A 22,473-nucleotide genomic window follows, 5' to 3' on the forward strand; every position below is an offset into this window, starting at 1 on the left:
TATACCGTTTGCGTGGTTAATTTATTAATCGACTCTAGTTGATTAAAATATTAAACCGTATATTGGACTTAAAAACAATAAATCAACTGTAAAAAAAACATAGTTGATTTATTGACTATAGACAATTACGTACGTAACTGTCACACAACAATGAGTAAAGATAATCGAATCTCGTCGTCATTAACGTTGGGATTCAAACTAGAATTAATAGACCCAAATTCACTTGCTCAAACCACTAAACTATACCTTGCGGGACAGTATCAAACCATATTGCGATGATCTTTATTGTCTACTTTGAGACAATATCAAATCATTTACTATTTTTTTTTAATTATTTTTTATTATCTTTTGGTCTTTGCTCAAGTCGGTTATTCATATACTACACACAGTGAAGACCACACATGGTGATTTTTTACCGTTTATCTACACACACACACAAACCAATGTAGGTGTGTGTGTTTGTGTGTATATAAATGGTAAAGATCTACCCGATATATTTTACCCGATGTAGCATAGAATAAACTCAAATCAATTAATTATAAGGGTGCATAAATAGAGATATTAACACTGGCGGAGCTTCTTAGGGGGGGGGGGGGGGGGGGGGCAAGAAAAAAAAATATTTTTTTTAGCTATTTTGACCTAATATTTTTTGAATATTACTTTTGACCCCCCCAAAGATTTTGTATATATGTTTCTTAACTCTTACTTTTTTGTTTATTCTCCATAATTTTATATAAATGATAGATATATATTATATTATAGATATGTGTCGTAATTTTTTTCGCAGTATAAACCTATTTTTTCAATGTCTTGTGAACCTAAAAAAATTTTCGGGGCGCTGCCTCGAACCCCGAAATTTTAGTTAGCCCCCCCCTACTTTCTAATCCTGGTTCCCCCCTGGATATTAATATGTCCGCATGGGTGTAGTTCAACTGGTTCCGTAGGTGATAATTTGCTACAAGGTTCTAAAATCAAATTCTGACAGCCGCAGTGTGAGAATTTCAACTCCAATGAATATTGGTTCCTTGTGGGTCCACTACCTTAACGGGCCATTGAATCACCATAATTTACATTTTTCCATCAAACACTTGTCGCCCCAAGGGACGGGGCCGAGGGATTTTCTTCATTTTTTGTACAAGATTGAAAAAATTTATGGTCCCGAATTCGTTTAATACAGAGGTGTTATTTTAAGTGTTATGACACTTAAGCAAACATGCAGCGGAAATATAAAGAAACAATACTCAGAATTAAAAAATGTTCACAAGTAAAGACTTGTGAACTTGCCCTTTACAGGACGGAAAAATATATTAAAATCAGTATTCCAAGAATACAAACAGAAGAGGTGCGAAAACTTCTTCCTTATGAATGAACCATTCTCATGATCATTCTTACATTCAAATCTAGATACAAAAAGAAAAATATAAAAAATTCTAGATTTCAAAGATGTACTCGTGAGGAGTACGTAAAGAACTTATGAATGAATCACTATCTTGATCATTCTTACAACCAAGTCTAGAAACATATATACTAAACAATCTAGACTACAAAGAATGTACTTATGAGAAGTACGTAAAGAATGTACTCATAAGGAGTACGTAAAGATTGTACTCATGAGGAGTACAACCAACCGATCCTAAAAACACACTAAAACACTCATGTATTCTTTTCAGCTCTCGGTGTTTTTCTTTTCTTCGGGATCGATCGATTTCATTGAGTATTCAAATCGGTATTTATAGACATTTCAAGCTTCCACTCCTCAGCCCATGATCTGCAAGAAAACCAACCACAAGAGCACTCAAGAAAATGGGTTAGTTAGGAAGTTAGAATAAAATCCACAATTAAATTCACTAAGCACTACTTAGCCCACTAAGTATTATACTTAGCCCACTAAGCACTATACTTAACCCACTAAGCACTACTTATTCAATAACTAAAATTTAGTTTAGAAAATAAGAAGGTTAAAAACAAAATGTGGAAATAATCCACGTGTTTCAAAGATATTGATATTATCAATCATTTATATACACATAACCTTTTTAATGCATGTTTTTACCATCATTTGGAACACAACTAATTCACCCCTCCTCAATCTCCAGTAGAACCCCAGGAATCATAAATGCCTGCAATGGTGATGAAACAAAATTAAAGCCCATGAGCAGAGTCATATTTCTGATCATGTACATCTTCTAATAGTAAAAGGAAACATAGAGAGGTCCCACCCTCCCAAAACATAAATTTTCTTTTTTGGCTTTTGGGCGGGATTTCGTTCGTGTCTAGGGCGCCATATATTGTAAAAAGTTTCATCAAGAACGCATGTCTACATCTATCTTATCTCGCGTGCCATATATTTTGAAAAGTTTCATTAGACGATCGCTCGCATGTCTTTTTTGTTCTTATCTCGCGAGCCATATATTTCGAAAAGTTTTATTAGTAAAGCGCTCGCATGTCTTTTTCGTTCTTATCTCGAGCGCCATATTTTTTGAAAAGTTTCATAAGGAAAGCGCTCACATGTATTTTTCGTTCTTAGCTCGCGCGCCATATATTTTGAAAAGTTTCATCAGAAAAGCGCTCGCATGTTTTTTTCGTTCTTACCTCGCGCGCCATATATTTTCAAAAGTTTCATTAAAAAAACACTCGCATGTCTATTTCGTTCTTATCCCGCGCGCCATATATTTTAGAAAGTTTCGTCAAAAAAGCGCTCGCATGTCTTTTAGTTTTGAGGGGTTTTGTAAAAATTATGCCAATATAATTTAACTTGGAGAGGGCGACTATTTCGCGGGTTGATCAAAAGAAGCCAATGAAATTACTGAATTAATCATCTTCAAAAGGGAGCAAATTTGTAACGGACTCCCCATTTATGCCCAAAAAACAGACACCAATTACAACTTGCCATGTGGAAAATATTAGTGAAATATTGGTTTATTGTTCTTTCTTTTGTGGGACCACTTTTAAAAGCAAGGAAACTCCTAAATCATGGTTGAATACGTGTGATGGATAAGATAAATCCAACTATTTTTTTTTCTTTTGCCACAAACATCCCATCTTCTCCTATGCTACTAAACCACCACTGTAATTTTTCTCCTTTAGTTTTACTGTATTTTTCATTTAACTTTTTTTTTCTTCTTTACTATGAATTAAAATACTGAATGTATTTTGCTAAAAATCTAATAAAATAATTTTCTTTGAAACCCTCATTTACTGAAACAATCATTTGCGTTGTTAATAATATTTTGCTTTTTTGATCAATATATATTTATATTTGAGCAAAAAAAAAATATTCGCACACAAATTTGAAGCATGTCAAAATAAAATAAAAAAATAAAACTTTTAAACTAATGTATAATGTATCTCTGTTCCGGATAGAGTATTGAACTCCAAATAGTTCAAAATTTCATTGAATATTTTAATCAAAGATTTAAACAAACACATATAATTCCCAAAAAAGATTATTATAGAACATACCTTAAAGAAAATTGTATATGATGTTTCTATGTGTTGATAAATATTTTGTCCGTCAATCCACGTCTTTTCTTCTGAAATCGATGTTCTCGTTTGCTTCTGTTCCTGGTCGTCTTTGCTCCTCTTTTTTTATTTTGCTCTCTTATGCCGTTTAGTATTCAAAGGAGTCCTAACCTAGATTAGCCACGTAATTGATTAATTAGTTAATTTTTAAATAAGTTAATATTCCACGTGTCAAGCCCTGAATGGGGTCTGCTTTTCTCAAAATAATGGGGAGTCCGTTTAGAATTTAATTCCTCTTCAAAATAATACTATTTTGGCTGAAATTTAAAAAATATGTGGAATTTTTTAATGATTGTGTGCCACCAAAATTTCAAAAAGTACATAAAGTTTTATATGGGTTGGCAATTATACCATGTTGAATAATCATTTCTTATAATAATGTTGTTGATCAGAGCTCCGGCGACTAGTCGCCGATTTTTTTTCTTTTTGAAAAGAAAAAAGTTAGAAAAAATAAATTTAAAAAATGAAGAGAAAATCCTAATACGAGTTCCCTTTATTTGATTTTATTTCATTTTGGACTTATGTCAAATAAAATTTGAGAGTGTTTTGAAAATACGAATTTATGAAAGATTTTTTGAAATGAAAAAACCATGGTGTGTTGATGTCTAGTAATAGTTGATTTGTAGGGGCAAGTCAAATTACTCCCTTCACCCAATTACTTGGATGTTATTTCTAAAAGATAAATTAATCTCCTCGTCTGGTTAGGAAGATTAACCATAATTAACCAAATAATTCAACTTTGTTTGATATTTGATTTCTTTAATAACAATTGTTTGGTCGATTCATAAATGTTATGTTATCATGGTTTATCTTGTTTTTTAGAGAGGTTTTTGTTAACTATTCCATGATGGGATAAAATAATAAAAAAATTTCACTAATTTTTCTAATTTTATATTGGCAAGCAAACGCACCCTAAGTTATGGTGTTTGGTTGGCTACTATACTTCTTGCTTTCTTCTTTCGCTCGTACGTGCTATATTTAATAATTTTTTTTTTATTTTTTTTTTTGTTAAAATTTTGAATCTTTTATTCGCTTTGAAATTTTCTAATATTTGTGACTTAAATGTAGAAAGCTACACCCTCGTGTGTAGAACTGAAAATAAGATTTGTAATTGGATAAATTACAATCACCACTGAAGTATGGTAAAAATTATGAAAACTCCCTTCCTGTTTGGATAATTATAATAACCCCCTTAACTATAAATTTTCTTACACGTTCGTCCTTGCGGTTTCAAATTTAGTGAAATCTTCTTGATTATATGGAATGAAATATTATCACTTTTGTACCCGTTTTATCTCATTTGAGCTCCACATTTTGAAGGAAGATGATCATAAGATGTGTTTTTTGGCTTGTATATATATTATATCAGATTGTGGTGCATCACTGTATTTTTACACAACACGAGTACAAACTAGAGCACATTCCAAAGAATCTACAAGATTATGTTGAATTTAACATCATAAGAGTGGATATGTAAGTAGATTAATAATTACGGGGTAGATGTAATTATCCAACAAGAGGGAGTTTTTCGTAATTTGACCATACATCAGGGTGGTTGTAATAGTGGAAAAATTTCAATGGGAACTACCTGGTAGACTGGTAGCTAACTTTATAAGAACATACAACAAACTCTTATTTTAATTTTTCTGGGGGTGGTGGGTGGTTGGTGGTGCCATGGTGGGTGGTGGGTCGATGGTGGTAGAGAGAAATGTGGTGAAGAAGTTCATATAGTTATGGTTTAAATGGATAGTTTCTCTAAGGGCTAACTTAGTAGGTGTATATGCAAGGAAGCACGAGCTTGTTTTCTTTCGTCTTATTTTTCTCTTCCTCTTTGTGTTTTCTTAAAATATTTCAAACCTTGTTACGAATTGGGAAAATAGAGAAACTGGTAGGTGGTCTGGCCTCCCAAGATTTGAAAAAAAAAAAAAAGGATAAATTACGGCTACCTCCTTAGGTAAGGTCAGAGTACGAAAAACCCTTCATGTTTGGATAATTACAACCATCCTTCAACTATGAATCTTCTTACACACGTCCACACTTGCAATATGAATTTAGTGGAATTTTCTAAATTTTGTGAAATATTCTCCAGGTTGTACCTGTTTTACCCCATTCGAGCTCCACATTTTGAAATAAGATAATCATAAAATATGTCTCTTGACTTGTAAATACCAGATTGTGGTGCATCAAAAACTGCATTTTTGCACAAAATGAGTACAAATTAGAGAATATTTTCACATAAGCTAGAAGATTAAGTTGAAATCGACAATATAATGATGGACATGTAAGAAGATTCATAGTTGAAAGGTTGGCTGTAATTACCCGAACATGAGAGATTTTTTTGTAATTTAACCTTACCTCAAGAGGGTAGCCGTAATTCACCCTAGAAAAAGTAAAAGGTATATTTTAGGAATATTTTGTAAAAATATGGTTTTTGGCCCCTCTAACCTTTTGTTAATTAATTTTGGTCCTTCATTTTTTTTTTCATATTGTTATGTAAATTTATGGTACTTTCTCATATTTATCCTTCAAATATAAAATAAAATATTACAGTTAAAACTTGTACTATTTTAAATAACATTCATAAACATATTTACCTGTCTGCCATCGCATTACATCTAAAAAAATCCGTGCCCCCATTATATATATATATATATATATATATATATATATATATATATTGTGTTTCTCGAAAATTGTACATCGTACTACAACAAAAATCACTTCGGTTTCCATATTTTCTATTTTAAACCAGTCAACAATATTATTTGCCACCCAACAATATTGAATTCACTATATGTTAGGGTTGATATTTCAAAATCATGCTTAATGTAATGAATTTTATAATGTTTGGTTAATAAGTTTTTTCTTATCATGATTTAATTAAATTTAGAATGTATTTGAGCAACCATTATGCATTTACATTTATTCACTTATATATTAGCTATTAGGCGTATAGATATTATGCATAGAACGAGTCCTCTATTTAATCTATTTGTAGACATATAAATTGGTGTGGTTAGTTCTACGTACTGATTTATCACAAAAAAAAAAAAAAAAAAAAAAAAAAAAAGAAAAAAACCCTTAGAATCTAAATAATATAATTCACAATTTAGATGAAATTAAACTATTTAAGGCCATGCAAGGAGATTATAGCTCACACGTAAATGAAATAATTAATTATGTATTGTCATTTTTGGCGTATTAAATGGTTCAAATGAGACCTTACTCTATGCAATTAATTTTGTGGATAATGACTAAAAAGAAATAAATTATATTTTACTATCACTTATAAAATACTTAAAAGTTATGATGTAATTATAGTCAACATAGGAAAGTTACATTAACAAAATTTAACAATTTTACTATACATACATCTAATATATAGAAATTAAAGAAGCTAGGTATCGTCTTATTAACTAATTAATCAACAAGCTAGTAGATATATAACTAATACAATTAATCTAATCTAAACTAATTCGATCCATGCAACTATAAGATGAAAAACTCATTAAAGTCAACTATAGAATGAATAGAATTGGAAAAAGAGAGAATTAAGGCATAATAGAAACCATGAATCATACTAGAATCATAAATATTACAAGAGTTCTATAATATAATATATAACACGCCCCAGCAATTAATCGAAACGTGACGAACTTGAAAACAGGACAATCACTTGCTAACACCAAGAATCACTAGTTGAAAAAAAATAAAGCTTTTTACTACGACCATTAACCGTAGTAAAATGTACCAAATTCGTAGTAATTCAAGATGTTTTTGCCACACATTTAAATTTTCCTCCTAGCATATACGGGAGTAGCAAAAACTTTTCTACGGTGAATCCTAGCAATTACTATGACTCTAAGATTGTCCTGTAGCTAAATGTATCTTTTGTTACGGTTTCTGATCCTAGCCAAAAAAAAAAAAAAATCGGTAGTAAAAAGCCATTTTTTTACTAGTGAATTTTGAAGCTTAGTTTGAATTTAAAAACAAAAATTAAAAAAAAAAAAAATGTGGTGGGCAAATATCCACGTCAGGCAAATGAATGGGACAACATAAGCATGCAGTTCACGAAAAAACATTATATATACTTCTCATTGCCAGTCTCATACGTACGCTGTACTAATATATATAGAAAGAAAACCTAATTGTAAATGGAGAAAAACAAAGAAGTTCTTGGAGTTAAGAAAGGTGCATGGACAAATGAAGAAGATAATCTACTCCGCAAATGCGTTCAAACTTACGGAGAGGGAAAATGGCATCTTGTCCCTCTCCGAGCTGGTATTATTGTTATTATTATCATTATTATTATCATTATTTATATGTTTCTTCGTTCGATATATTTTGCATGTTTTACTTTGTTTGCAGGGTTGAACAGATGCAGGAAGAGTTGCAGGCTGAGATGGTTAAATTATTTGAGCCCCAATGTCAAAAGAGGAATCTTTAACCAAGACGAAGTCGACCTCATTGTTCGCCTTCATAAGTTGCTCGGCAATAGGCAAGTCTTTTTACAATTATGATATATATTTATATATATATATATATATATATATATATATATATATATATATATATATATATATATATATATATATATGTGTGTGTCTGTGTGGCATGTTATAATTGTTGACAATCTTGTGTTACCATGCATATTGATAAATATAGTTTTGATTTCGAAATTTTTGAAATGATCATATACACATATATGTAGATACATATATATAGACCAGGTCTATATATATATAATGGCCATGAGTTCTTGAGTTGGTTTTGAGTGGAGGAATTTGAAATGAGTTCAAATTGAAAAGGTTTGAAATGATTCAAAGTGGAAAGAGATTTGAAATTCCATGTCAATTGACTATTATATATGTTTGGTTAAGCAAACATATAGAATTAGAGTCAAGTAAAATAAAATAAATTTAAGTTTTTGAATCTCGCTGCCACCCATTTTTAAGAGGCAATTGCAACGCTTGAAAAGTATTTTACCTGTACTTGGGTGGGGTGGAGGGACCCGGGACCTTGGAGATATAAATACTGAATGGTTCACCATTCCTAACCATTTGATTAAACTTTTAATTGAGATCGTCACCCAACAAGGCATAACTATTACTTCAAATCCGAAATTATTAACTCGTAGAAAAATTTAGAGTTATATTTTGGTTAAAGTGCAAATAACACCTTGAAATCTACTTGAGTTGTGAATATTCCATGGTGTTTGTGAAGTGTAATACTTTTTGGTCTTTTTTGGTATGTGATTTTGGTTTCATTGATGAATAGAAAGATTTATTGTAAAATGTGGAGTATTACAATAATTAGTATCTTTGTGTAATACCTAATTGCTATATATATAAACAAAAAGAAAAAAAGAAAAAAAAAACATGATATTTTATTGACAAAACCCCTATGATTTTTTTGTTTTTGGGAGTTAGTACCCCTCCCCTATTTAGGGTTATGTGACAAAAAAATAAAAATAATATGAGCATTTTTTTAACAATTTGATGTAACATAGGGATACTAATTGCAACAAACCTTGTTGCATGTGTTTATTTTGTACTTAATAGTAGTAGCGATATGTTAATTGATTTGCTAATGATTATTGACTAAAATACCCCCATTGCCATGAGTATCACCACCCAGTAGAATACATACACAGGTGAACTTCTTCTACCCTTTCAAAAATCTAATATTTTACCACAATAAAATTCTTATTTCTGTCTAGCAAGACATATTTATCTATTATAATTTATAAGTATAATATAATATATTGTCAATAAAAATAGTATAAAATATGAAATATGAAGAAAAAAGATAATATGATTACCTTTTTGTTTTTGAAAACATAATAAGATATGTCATTATTAATATTCTTTTATCTTATTATTAAATACATTTACAAAAACATATTTATCTGTCATGACAGAAAAAAAATAAAAAAATAAAAAAATAAAAAAATAAAAACTTTTGAGTGACAACACCTATTTTTCATATAATTAGGCAAAAAGTGTTGTCACTATACTTGTCACTAACGAGATGTCGTTAATGGTCTATATTGACGATAAATAAGGATTAAGTGACAACTTTTGTATTTGTCACAATTGGGTGTCGCTAATGCAACTTTTTCTTGTAGTGTCATTGTTTAATCTTTTACAACATAACTCAAAAATATTTTATTTTTGAATTATATGTAAGGTTGTTGAGTATTTAATCTTTACTCCCAACTAAAAAAAACCCCACACATATATATAATTTATTTATTTGTGTAATGGTTGTTATTTATAATTCGAAAAAATTGGTACTCTGTTGTTATTTTTTATGATGAGGCACTGTCAAATAAATGTTGAGTCACTGTTATAAAACTAGTACATACAGCCTAATAAGGAATTTTTATTTTAATTTATAAATTGTAAAATATTTATATAAAGGGAAATTTGACTTTTATTCTACACATTTAATTTGTTAATAATGAATAATAGTTGGTAGATATATTAATATAATTAACATTTGATATATATATATATATATATATATATATATATATATATATATATATATATATATATATATATATATATATATATATATATATATATATATATATATATGCAGATGGACATTAATTGCTGGTAGAGTCCCTGGAAGAACAGCCAACGATATCAAGAACTTCTGGAAAACCCACTTTGAAAAGCAGTCCGCCACCGCCGCCGCCGCCATCGCCGGAGGCGAAAGCTCAGCGGGGATCAAAACCACAACTCAGAGTTGTAACATCTTCAAACCCATACCTCGGACCTTGTCCAAGTTATTTCAACAAGTACCAGAATACTGTCCGGTGAATGTCGATGATAATAATAATAATAATAATAATAATAATAATAATAATAATAATAATAATAATAATAATAATAATAATAATCTCAAAAACAAGGAGCCATTTCTACCAGTAATACAAGAAGAAGAAGAAGATGATGAAAAAGCAGATGAATGCATTCGGTGGTGGGGAAACTTGCTTGAAATAGCCGAAGAAAATGGGCAAGGGGCAAATTCGTCATTGTTTACCGACGAGTACCCGCCCGTTACCGATGAACCAACTACTATGTTTTCTCCCGGAAATAACTACGTAAATCAAGATCTTTTTAGTAACTTATCCCTAGATCTCCATGATTGGGAACTCTAGCTATATATATATATATATATATATATATATATATATATATATATATATATATATATATATATATCACGAGTCACGAATAAGATCAATGCATGCATGTGCGCGCGATCTTTTAGTTTAATAAGATTGTTTAGTCGTCTACATATTGTATCCGTTTTCAAGATTATTGTTGTCCTTCAAGAGCTTCTTCAATCATTTAATTGGCAATTTCAATAATACATTTATTATTATCGTTGTTTTAATTTTACTATTTTATTCTGGCTTTTGTAAAATTTTATTCTATTCATTCGTGAACTGTTCGACGAGTTCCAATCTTGTTTAGCTATCAATCTTAGTCGCTTCTATCACTACATCTGTATCAGTTTTCAAAATCAATAAATGTGAATAGATTCTAGAAAAAAACTATAATAAATAACTAAAAAACCAATTTCGTTAATCGCTTCATCATTAATTTTGTTAATAGCATTAGGGCAAATTTGAGAAAAACCAATAAATATTCCATTGTAATTGTAAAGCGACAATTATTTTGAAATAAAAAAAAATCTATAGAAAGATAAATAAAATGAAAAGGAGAACGTAATAATAAATCTATAACTAGTCTAGGGGTGTAAACGAGCCGAGCCGACTCGTGAGCTCGAAGAGCCGGCTCGTAAAAAGCTCGAACTCGGACTCGAGATTTTCGAGCTCGAGCTCGAGCTCGCGAGCTCGAGCTTTTTGACGAGCCGAGCTCGAGCCGGTTTTCAGTTGTTCATGAGCTCGCGAGCCGGCTCGCGAGCCGGATTTATTATTATTATTATTTTTTTTTTATATGTTATTTTTATTTAAATAATGTATAATAATGTAAAATATTATAGAAATAAATACAAATATTAAAAATATATATAATTACAATTTTGTTTTTATTTTTTATTTTTTTAAATAATTTTTAATAATAAATAATAATTAAAAAAATATTTAAAAAAAAAAAAAAGACAATGGGCTCGAGCTCGACAAAATTGACACGAGCTCGAGCTCGAGCCAAAAACAGAGGAGCTCGCGAGCTCGAGCTCCAGCTCGAGCTCGACAAAATAAACTCGAGCTCGAGCTCGAGCCAGCCAAAAGAGGCGAGCTCGGCTCGTTTACATCCCTAAACTAGCCATATATGCCAAACCAGCATGGGAAATGAGGAGAATTAAAAACCAACTTGATAAAAGTTGGTCAAACATGAAAATAGTTATTTAATTTAGCCTTAAACTAACCATACCGAACCAGGATGGGAAACGAGGAGAATTAGAAAACTCGTTTTGTTGTTAGGTTGGATAATTAATAAAGTTAAACTACCAATTATACCCTTACTTCTAATCCTATATTTTGGCGTCTCCCTTTTATCGTTATGTCTTTCTTTTTCTTTTCTTGATATGCATTCACTCTGATCTCTTCTCTCCTCCGTTGTTTGTTTTACTTCTTTTCGATCTGCTTCTTTTCTCACTCTTCTCCCTCTTTACAAGATTAGATCGAAGGTTGAGATGTATAATGAGTTGAAGGCTAGGGTTGCCCACAATTTCTCGATTTGCGAAGATTTCTTCTTCGTCGCCACAGGTTATGGAATTTTAATTTGATTTTGCTGCCTCTTTTTGGATATGGCGGTGGTCACGAAGAAAATTGGGTTTTAGTGGCTTTGTTTTGGTGGTTTTGATGGTGGTGATTTTGTTTGGGCTGGTGGTGCAGGTTATAATTTATTTTATATGTCATTAAAAACCGTCAGAATATGAAAGTGTGGTGGCGATGGTGTGATGTGGCGGAAACATTTACTTTTAATAAACATGACAAAAATCAATCAAATCAAATAATTTTAATGATAATAATATTGATTTGATTTGATATGATTTGTTAATCATATATGTGGTATATGATTAACAAATTTTGGTGCGTAAGTTTTTTTTTTTTTTTTTTATTGAAGATGTAAATAGTATAAATAAAAAAAAGTCGTAGACAATTACAATGGGCATACCCGAGGGAATTGAGGCACTAATGGATAGCTACAAGCCATCGAAAAGCATAAAAAACATAAAAAAACATCAAGTTCGTAAAACAAGAATAGTTTCGGCTGAGGTTAAGCCCTCAAGCCCTAGTTGGCGTCGATTTGGCCGATCATGAATCGTCCTCCACTGCTGGTCGTCAGTTCCGGGTGCTGCATAAACATAGCTGAATAAACGTGGGTTTGAATCCTCCGAGTGATAGCGGTTGCCGTCGCTTCCGTCATGTCGAACGTCCTCCTGTTCCGAGCTGCCCAAATGTGGTAAACAACACTTGCCAAAGCACATCTCCTCGTCTTGCTTCGGTAAGATTTGCCCTTGACATCCTTCACGAGCCACTTCAAGGCAGCCCGTAGCGTAGTTGGTCTTTGTGAGATCCACAACCATACAAGTATGCGGTCCCAAACTTCTCTCGAGATGCTGCATCGAAAAAATAAATGCTTTCGGTCTTCATTCCCCGCTCCGCACAACACACAAGTCTTCTCCACCGTCGCGAATTTTGACACATTTTCTAGGGTTTGCAACCGATTAAAGGCAGCTAACCAAAGAATGAAAGAGTGCTTGGGAGTCATCGAATGGTCCCAAATCCGTCGGCCCCATGGTGGCCCCCCGGTAGGGGCCCTAATCCAGTCGTAGACCCGTCCAACCGTAAGCTTCCCCGTGCTCGAGAACGTCTTCATTCGAGCAAGAAGTGATGGGATGGACCCCGCCTTGCCCACAATTTCATCCCGGATGCTGCATATATTTTTAAAGTACGGGGGTGAAGTCGCCGACGGTTGCCATTCCCAAACAGGCGTGCCTTTGACATAGAACTCATTCACCCATTGGATCCATAGGGAGTCCTTTTTAAGGTGGATGTCCCATAGATCCTTCACTAGCAAGCTACGATTCCACGTGCGCAAACATCGAAGCCCCAGCCCCCCATCGGCCTTCGGCTTGCACAAATACTCCCAACCCACTTTTGGTTTGGACGTACCCCACAAGAAATCCCTTGCCATGTCTTCAATGTACCCAATGACCGTAAGAGGAACCGAAAAAATTGAGAGCCAATAGCAACACGTACCTTGAACAACCGTCTTCAAAATCTCCAAACGGCCAGCGTACGATAGCGTATGACCCTTCCAAACTCCAATGGCATGCTCGATTTTGTCCAGAAGAGGTTGGTAATTCAACACTCGAAGTTTTGACGCAGCGAGCGGAATACCTAAGTATCGAAAGGGGAAGGTTCCGGTGGCAAAGCGGAAATCCTCCTCGATCGATGTGCGGTCGGCCACATGAACTCCGGCAAGAAATAAATTCGACTTCAAGTTATTCACTTGGAGTCCCGATGCTCGCCCAAACTCCAGCACTGTGGTGGCAAGCGTACGAAAAGAGGCTACATCGCCTCTCGAGAAAAGCATCAAATTGTCGGCAAAAATGAGATGCGTCAATTTGTGCACATGGCACATCGGGTGGAAGTTGAGCTCTTGCTCCAACGATCGAAGGTGCAACAATCTTGAGAGGTATTCCATGCATATCACGAAAAGGTAAGGTGATAACGGGTCCCCTTGACGAAGTCCTCTCATCCCCGGAAAGAACCCCCTCGTCACTCCATTTACCGACACCGTGTAGGAGACCGATGTCACGCATTCCATAATCCATCGAACAACCAAGTCCGGGAACCCTAACTCCACCAACATAGAACGCAAAAAAGTCCCAATTTACGGAGTCGTAGGCCTTCCGTAAATCCATCTTTATCATGCATCGGGGAGAGATCCTCTTGCGCTCATAGCCCCTCATGAGCTGCTCCACCATATGTATGTTGTCCGTTATAGATCATCCACTCACAAAAGCAGACTGGGCCCGATCTATGATAGAGGGCAACACCTTCTCAATCCGCTTCGTAATTACCTTCGCAATGACCTTGTAAATTACGTTACAGCAAGCAATAGGGCGAAAATCACCCACTGTTTCGGCATGGGCTGATTTTGGTATAAACACCAAGACCGTGTTATCCCATTGTTTTAGCAACTCGCCATTTCGAAAGAACTCCAAGGCTGCCTCCGTAAGGAGGGGTCCTACAGTCGACCACGCGGCCTTGAAGAAGAGAGCCGTGTACCCATCCGGCCCCGGTGCTTTATCGTCAGCAATATCAAAAAGGGCTTCCCGAATCTCCACCCCCGTCACCTGTTGAATCAGCCCCTCTCGATCCTCCTCACCCAGTATCGGTCCCGTGGCAATAACAAGGGTGTCAACCGGTTCACATGTAGTACGGTGCCCAAGAAATTTCGATAATAGGTCTCGAATTCACCTAGTACCTCATCTCTTGATGTTGTGAGCGTGCCATCCTCCTTGCGAAGTGCTGTAATGTTGTTTCGTTTAGCATTCCGCTTCGCCATCCCATGAAAAAATTTCGTCGTACGGTCCGAGTCTCGTAAATGGTGCAGCTTCGCCTTTTGGTAGAAAAAGCTCTTCTCCGCTTTCGCCAAGAAACGATATTTCTCCACTTTAGCCATCATCTCCCCACACAGTTGTTGATTATGGGGGTCATTATGGTAGATTTGCTGAATTTCCTCGAGCTCCCCTCCCGCACGTTTCACCCGTTCAGATATATGCCCGAACTCACGCCTATTGAAACGTTTAAGAGGGTGCTTAAGGGCCTTGAGGTTCTTGCACATGGCCCACTGACGGCTGCCCCGATAATTCGCCGTTCATATCTCCTTAACTTCTCGTTGAAAATCGTCGTGCTGAGTCCACATGTTGAAGAAACGAAAAGGCCGAGATGCCGGGGGTTCGGTCCCTCCTAATCGCACAATCACCGGAGAGTGGTCCGACACCCCCCCGAACGGTAGGAAATGTGCCGAACTAACCTCAAACTCGTCGCGCCACGTTTGATTGACAAGCGCACGGTCAAGTTTACTCCACACTGTATGGTTCGTTCACGTGTATTGAAACCCCGTTGAGGGTAGGTCCTCGAGTCCGCTTCGTCGAAAACACGTCTGTATATCGTTCAGCAAATAAGGGGTCATCAAGTTGCCACCCGATTTCTCTTCCGGCTTAAGTACCACGTTGAAATCACCCATGCATAGCCATGGCCCGGTGATGATCGATCCAAACTCCACTAACGATTGCCACAGTGGCCTTCTCGTGACCGGCGTGAAAAGTCCATACACAAAGCTAACGTAGCATAGTCGTTGAGTGACCATACACGTTACCTTGCAATGGATCACCTGCGACGTCATACCAAGAATTTCCACCCGAGCCACATCCGGGTTCCAAATAACGAGGATCCGGCCTGCCGCGTGGAGGTGAAAATTGTCGGCCTTCATCCAATGCCAGAACCGCCGTTCCATGATCGAGCTCAGCGTTCCCGGGTCCCAAATTTTCGTCTCCAATAAGCCACAAACCGAAATTTTGTGCTTACCAAGGAGGTCCTCAACCTCCTTCTGCGTGAGGGAGTTGAGCAACCCCCTCACATTCCAACATCCCATAATCATTTCGTCTTTGGGGGTTTGAGGCCCCCCCGCGGCTCTGCATCCACACGCTCATCACAAACAATCTTCGTCTCACCTTCCTCCCCCGATTTTGATTCCACTTCTTGAGGTAGCAGAATCGCATCCGGAGGTAAATACTTCTTCTTGACTGTAAACTTCGATTTGGGGGCTGTTCCCGGGGAAGTTGGGGAGTGTAAGCCGTAAGGCATTAAACTCCACCAAGGATCCCCGATCATCGTCATCGGCTGCATAGCACTCGGTCGATCCATCCTCCGAAACACCATCCTCAGCACCCACGGTCATCCCATTGTCCACGGCCTCCTCCTCCTTTTCCCGGTCCGGATCTTCCACGAGCACCGTACGTTTGCCGGCCCATACCGTAGCCGCCGGTGGATCTTGTGCATCACTCACCACCGGCTTTGGTTTGGGTTTTCGGCTACGACCACGCTTTAGCACCACTTCTGCTCTACATTGATCAGTCTTGTGCGTAAGGGTTTGGCATTTCGAGCAAAATACCGGTTCATAGCTATACTCGATTGGGGCCTCATAGCTTTTTCCTTTCGCATTGATCAGTGTGAGTGATCGTCGTAATGGTTTGGACGCATCCACCTCCACTTGGAGCCGTGCAAACCCTAGTCTTCCCATCTCGCTCGTAACTTGATCCATTTGGACCGGCTTGCCAATCTTCTGAGCGATCTTAATTACTCAACGCCTTCTTGTTGTAGAGCTCCGCAGAGATGTTGCGGATGATTACCCAAACCGGTACAAACATCATATCGTTGATGTCGAAATTGAAGAATTCCGGCATGGTACGTATGTAGAGGGTCGCTATACCATGTTCGAATTTCCCCGTCTCCACCACCTTCATCCTATCTTGGTCCGATGTGAATTTGAACACGATCCACCCCGTGGGGTGAATTTGAAACTTCACCGGGACCTCCCATTGAGCTTTGATTTCACGAATGGCTTCTATTCCGGGGAATTTCCCCGGAAAATAAGCCACGGCCAAGGACACGCCCTTCGTACCCCAGTCTGTCTCATCGTCTTCATCAAAACGTAGGACGTTCGAATCATCAAGTCCTGTTACCGAGTCCAAAGCCAAATCCTCCGGTGGTGGCGGCTTGCCTTTGAAGAATTGTGCCCAATTCACACGTTCGCCATCGCCAGAGTGTAGCCCGGTTGTAGATCCACGAATTTCACCCGCGAATGATGTCTCGGCATGTGGAATCGTGGCTGCCGTCATTGCCTCTGTCGGTATTGTGACCGGTGTTGCCATGGGGGGGGGCCGAGACCACACCTACCCCACCACCGGCTACGCCTTTCCCCTTACCGGCCACGGCCGAATTCTCATCCATCCCTCCCCTTGCCGTATCCTTGCCTTTGGTGCCCAACGCACCTCCGGCCTTCTTCCTAGCCATTTCGGCTGCCAAACCCTAACCCCTTGTAACGCCCTACCTGAACCCTAGCCGCCAAAGCCCACCTAGCAGCCCAAGCCCCCAACATCGGCCGAGAAACCCTAGCCCCTTGCACCGGCCGAGAAGCCCTAGCTGGCCGAGAGATCCTAGCCGCCCACACCGGCCCCGAAAACCCTAGCCGCCCACCACCGGTCGCCGAACCCCAGCCCCACGGCCCACCAAGCAGCCCAATACCGGGCGAGAAACCCTAGCCGTCAAGGGATTAGGAAAAAAACCCTAGCCGTCAAATCCGCCGGAGCCCTACCGCCGGCCGTCGTCCTCCGATCAGAATCAATGGCCGTCAAAAACACACGGTCGAAATCCTTCGAAGAAACCTCCAAAAACCTCACCGATGCCTCAAGAACGCGGACAATCCTCACCAAATCGTGGATCCGACCGGTCCACAAACAACAAACGATCCAACACACAAGCACCGTCTAAAGCACGTTCAAGATCATCAAAATGAAAGAGAAGACAAAAAACGGAACTCCCTTACCCGAAGACAGGACCCCACAAAATCACCCTCAATATGAGCGCGCCGATGAGACGAGTTGATTGGTGGTGAAACCAAGCCAATCCGATCACCAGAGATGGAGGAGCGGCCGCCGGAAGGCACCCTCTTGGTCGAGAAAACCTAGGGGGCGGAAAAATCTTTTCCTAACCTTGGGGAGCGTTTTTTTACTGTGCGTAAGTTAACCATGTGGTGTAGCATGGTGCATTTAGTTCAAATAAAAATGTGTGAATACTTTAGGCAGCATAAATACTAGATTAATGGGTTATTTAAAATGGAAAAAAAAAGAATTGTCCCTAGTTAGCTAGCTCTAATAAAATGTACGTTTGAGAGGTATTTATTTCGCCATTTTTATTTAAATTATTTTTATCGTTTCTTTTGATACTTGTATCAAATTTCATTTTGCAACTAAAAATGTCAAATTTAAAATTCCAATGATTGTATTTTCTAACTTTTGGTCAACATGCCTCTCATCCAATCACTACCGAAAACGATGATTCAACTACTACTATAATTATTCAATGTCGTTATATATATATATATATATATATATATATATAAATTCATGGTACCCATTCGAGTGGATGAAATTAGTCACGTTATGTGAACGGACGAAGGGCAAAAAAGCCCATCACATAGGATTTAAATGTTTGGTCCATAAAAAAATAGTCTCCTAATTAAATTTATGCTCATATCTTTAGTCTAAAATACCCTCCATAATATATTTTTTATCAATTTCATCCATTATGATCTAACTTCCTTAATATTACACATTGACCACGGATTTAAACAAATATATCACATTAACCCGCAAAAAAAAATTCAGAAAATAAATTTTTTTAATTTTTTTTTCCGGCCAGATTCCGGCGTTGATTTTTTTTCCACCATTTACCGTTGGTCTCCGACGTTGACTTTTTATTTTTTTATTATTTTTTTCTTAGAAAAAAATATTTTAATTAATATTACTGTCTTGGCTACTAAATTACTGTCTCAGACAGTAATATTACTGTTTGGGACAGTAATATTATGAATATTATTTCCCAAACAGTAATATTATTAATATTATTGTCTAAGACAGTTAAATTACTGTTGCAATCAGTAATTTAGCAGCGAAGACAATAATATTAATTAAAATAATTTTTTTTAAGAACAAAAATTTCAAAAAAATAGTCAATTAACAGTTAAATTACTGTCTCTTACAGTAAAATAACTGCTGGAGACAGTAATTTAGCAACGAATACAGTAATATGAATTAAAAATATTTTTTTTAAGAATAAAAAAGTCAATTAACAGTTAAATTATTGTCTCCGACAGTTGAATAACTTCTGGAGACTGTAATTTAGCAACGAATACAGTAATATTAATTAAAAAAATTTAAGAATAAAAAAATCAATTAACAGTTAAATTAGTGTCTCCAACACTTAAATAACGGCTGGAGACAGTAATTTAGCAGTGAATACTATAATATTAATAAAAATATTTAAAAAAAAAAGTCAATTAACAGTTAAATTACTGTCTCGGACAGTTGAATAACTGTTGGAGACAGTAATTTAGCAGCAAAGACAATAATATTAATTAAAATATTTTTGAAGAAAAAAAAAAGTCAATTAACAGTTAAATTACTGTCCCTGACAGTTGAATAACTGCCGGAGAAAGTAATTTAGCAGCCAAGACAGTAATATTAATTAAAATATTTTTTTAAGATAAAACAAAATTATAAAAAAAAAACAAAAAAAACAAAAAAAGTCAATGCCGGAGACCCGACGGTCAACGGCAGTTGACCGGCAGTAAAAAAAAAGTCAACGCCGGAGATTGGCGGTCAACGACGGCGACCGACGGTCTCCGGTGGTGGCGGGTCAAAATTGAAATTAGGGTTAAATTTGGTTAATTGATAAAATCGGGCTAAATTGGGGTGTATATCATGAAATTGGAATTGAATTGAGTTTCAATAAATTGGAGGTAGTTTTAGTATATATAAAAGGATTTTCCTTATTTGCAAATAAGTTTGAATGATCTGGATTTATTTGAAAGACAAAAAAGTTTGATATCCCTCTTTTAATTAAGTGCCCTTGTCATGGGCATTTTTGTGATTAACCTATGTGAACATATTGAACATGTGTATTACACTATTACTTTGAGTTTTATAATATCATAATTTATTAATTTTTTTGCTACAAATAGTCTTATAATAATTAATTTTACAAGAAAATGAAAATTAAATATTAGTCTAGTACAGTAGCGGAGTCAGAATTTTTTACATTCCTAGGAACCAAACATGCACTAAACATCTTCTAGGGAAGCCGGTAATGCCACCACAAACGAAAAATAATAAGTTTCTATATAAAATGTTAAGAGTTTGAGAAATACTAAGGAATATAGCTCAACTGATCCTAAAATAGCTTCGTCACTGACCGACTGTACGTAAGAATAATTAGATATATAATATATATTGAAGTTTATTTTCTAGAATAGTAACTTTATTCATTATTTACATTTACATTTAAATATCAAGTTCCAGGCATGACCTCAACAAAATCAGATTTCAGAATTTCAGAGATTGAAATGGAAAAAAAAAATCTCAAATAAGATATTTTATTTATCGGAACTCGAAAATTCCATTTGATAGTCATTTATAATATAGAATTCATGATATTATGATACTTCGAGTATAATTTTTGAAAAATAATTGGATTTCTTTATAAATATTTTCTGAAATGAAATTGTATCGGTAATCCTAATCTGAAACTGGTTGGTGGTAGGAAATCAAATGCGCGTATTTTATAGTCTTATAGTGCAATCAGAAAAAAAATGTACAAGACGACATTTGATTAATGCCTCGACCCATCCCGGGCCTCCAAAATAGAGATTACAACTGACTGAGTTTGACCCAACTTGAGCCCTCTTAGGCAATCAAGATTGCTTCATAGGCACATGTTCATGTTCGTCGTTACATTTAATTATATAAATTGTGAGTGCTTATAATCAACTTATACTACTTGTCTTTTACTGCATAGGTAATGCACAACACAGTTCTAGAACTTATTAAATTTTAAATCAATAACTTTTATGAAATAGTGTTAGGTAAGTAAGAATAATAAATGCTTCATTCCACTTTGCACTCTAGAAATATAGTTCTTTTGGCACTTTGCACCCTATAAAAAAAAAATAGCATTTTGCACCTTCAAATTACAATAAATTATATATAATGCACAGTGAAGGGGCACTTTTTTTTTTACAATATTTCGGGATTTTTTTTTTTTTTTGCAAACTGGGGTGATTTTATAATTGATTTCATAAATACAATAAAGCGTCATTTAAAACGACGCTCTTTAAGAACCGTTGGATTGTGTCTGGATCAATGGCCATCTCTTCAATTATGTCTTATTATTATTATTATTATTATTATTATTATTATTATTATTATTATTATTATTATTATTATTATTATTATTATTATTATTATTATTATTATTATTATTATTATTATTATTATTATTATTATTATTATTATTATTATTATTATTATTATTATTATTATTATTATTATTATTATTATTATTATTATTATTATTATTATTATTATTATTATTATTATTATTATTATTATTATTATTATTATTATTATTATTATTATTATTATTATTATTATTATTATTATTATTATTATTATTATTATTATTATTATTTTATAGTGAATTATAAAATAAATTGCATAACTAAATCAAGGAAAAAAAAATAAAATACGACATATAATTAATTTAAAATTAAAATTCAATTAAGTATTACAATTTAACAATAAAAAGAATTAAGTAAATTTAAAAAATCTGAGCTCACATCCAGCTGTTGATATAAACACAATCCAACGGCTGCTAAAAGGCGTACATGTGAATGACGCTGTAATCCAGTGCGGCGGATCAAAGGGCGTCGTTTTGAATGACGCCTTTTAAGGGCCGTCCAATCGTCCTGATCATTCTCGGACCGTCAGATTAAGAAGACAGAATTGAAGAGATGGCCAATTATCCATACACAATCCAACGGTTCTTAAAGAGCGTCGTTTTAAATGACGTTTTATTGTATTTATGAAATCAATTATAAAATCACCCCAGTTTTCAAAAAAAAATCCCGAAATATTGTAAAAAAAAAAAATGCCCCTCACAATGAATCAATTTTTAAAGCTAATGAAGATAATTTAATATTTAGAATGGTCTTTTTTTAGGATGACGAATGTCAAATAAAAAAAATATATTCATCAATCCTTTCTAACCTACATAGTGAAAAAAATCAAAATACATATTTCATTAACATATTAAAAAATGAGCTCTACGTGGAG

The 22,473-nt window shown here is 35.1% G+C and overlaps 1 protein-coding gene across 1 annotated transcript; it reads left to right on the forward strand.

The window, feature by feature from the left end:
• Nucleotides 1-7,633: 7,633 nt before the first annotated feature.
• On the forward strand, nucleotides 7,634-10,693 carry LOC105975124 (transcription factor MYB90-like). The gene is made up of 3 exons (XM_088821675.1): nucleotides 7,634-7,803; nucleotides 7,891-8,020; nucleotides 10,129-10,693. Exons 1-3 carry the CDS (start codon nucleotides 7,677-7,679, stop codon nucleotides 10,691-10,693), a joined length of 822 nt encoding a protein of 273 aa, XP_088677801.1. The 5' UTR covers nucleotides 7,634-7,676.
• The last annotated feature ends 11,780 nt before the right edge of the window (nucleotides 10,694-22,473 follow it).

Source organism: Erythranthe guttata, chromosome 8, assembly GCF_056151865.1.
Source record: "Erythranthe guttata isolate IM_541 chromosome 8, IM_541, whole genome shotgun sequence".
NCBI lineage: Eukaryota > Viridiplantae > Streptophyta > Magnoliopsida > Lamiales > Phrymaceae > Erythranthe > Erythranthe guttata.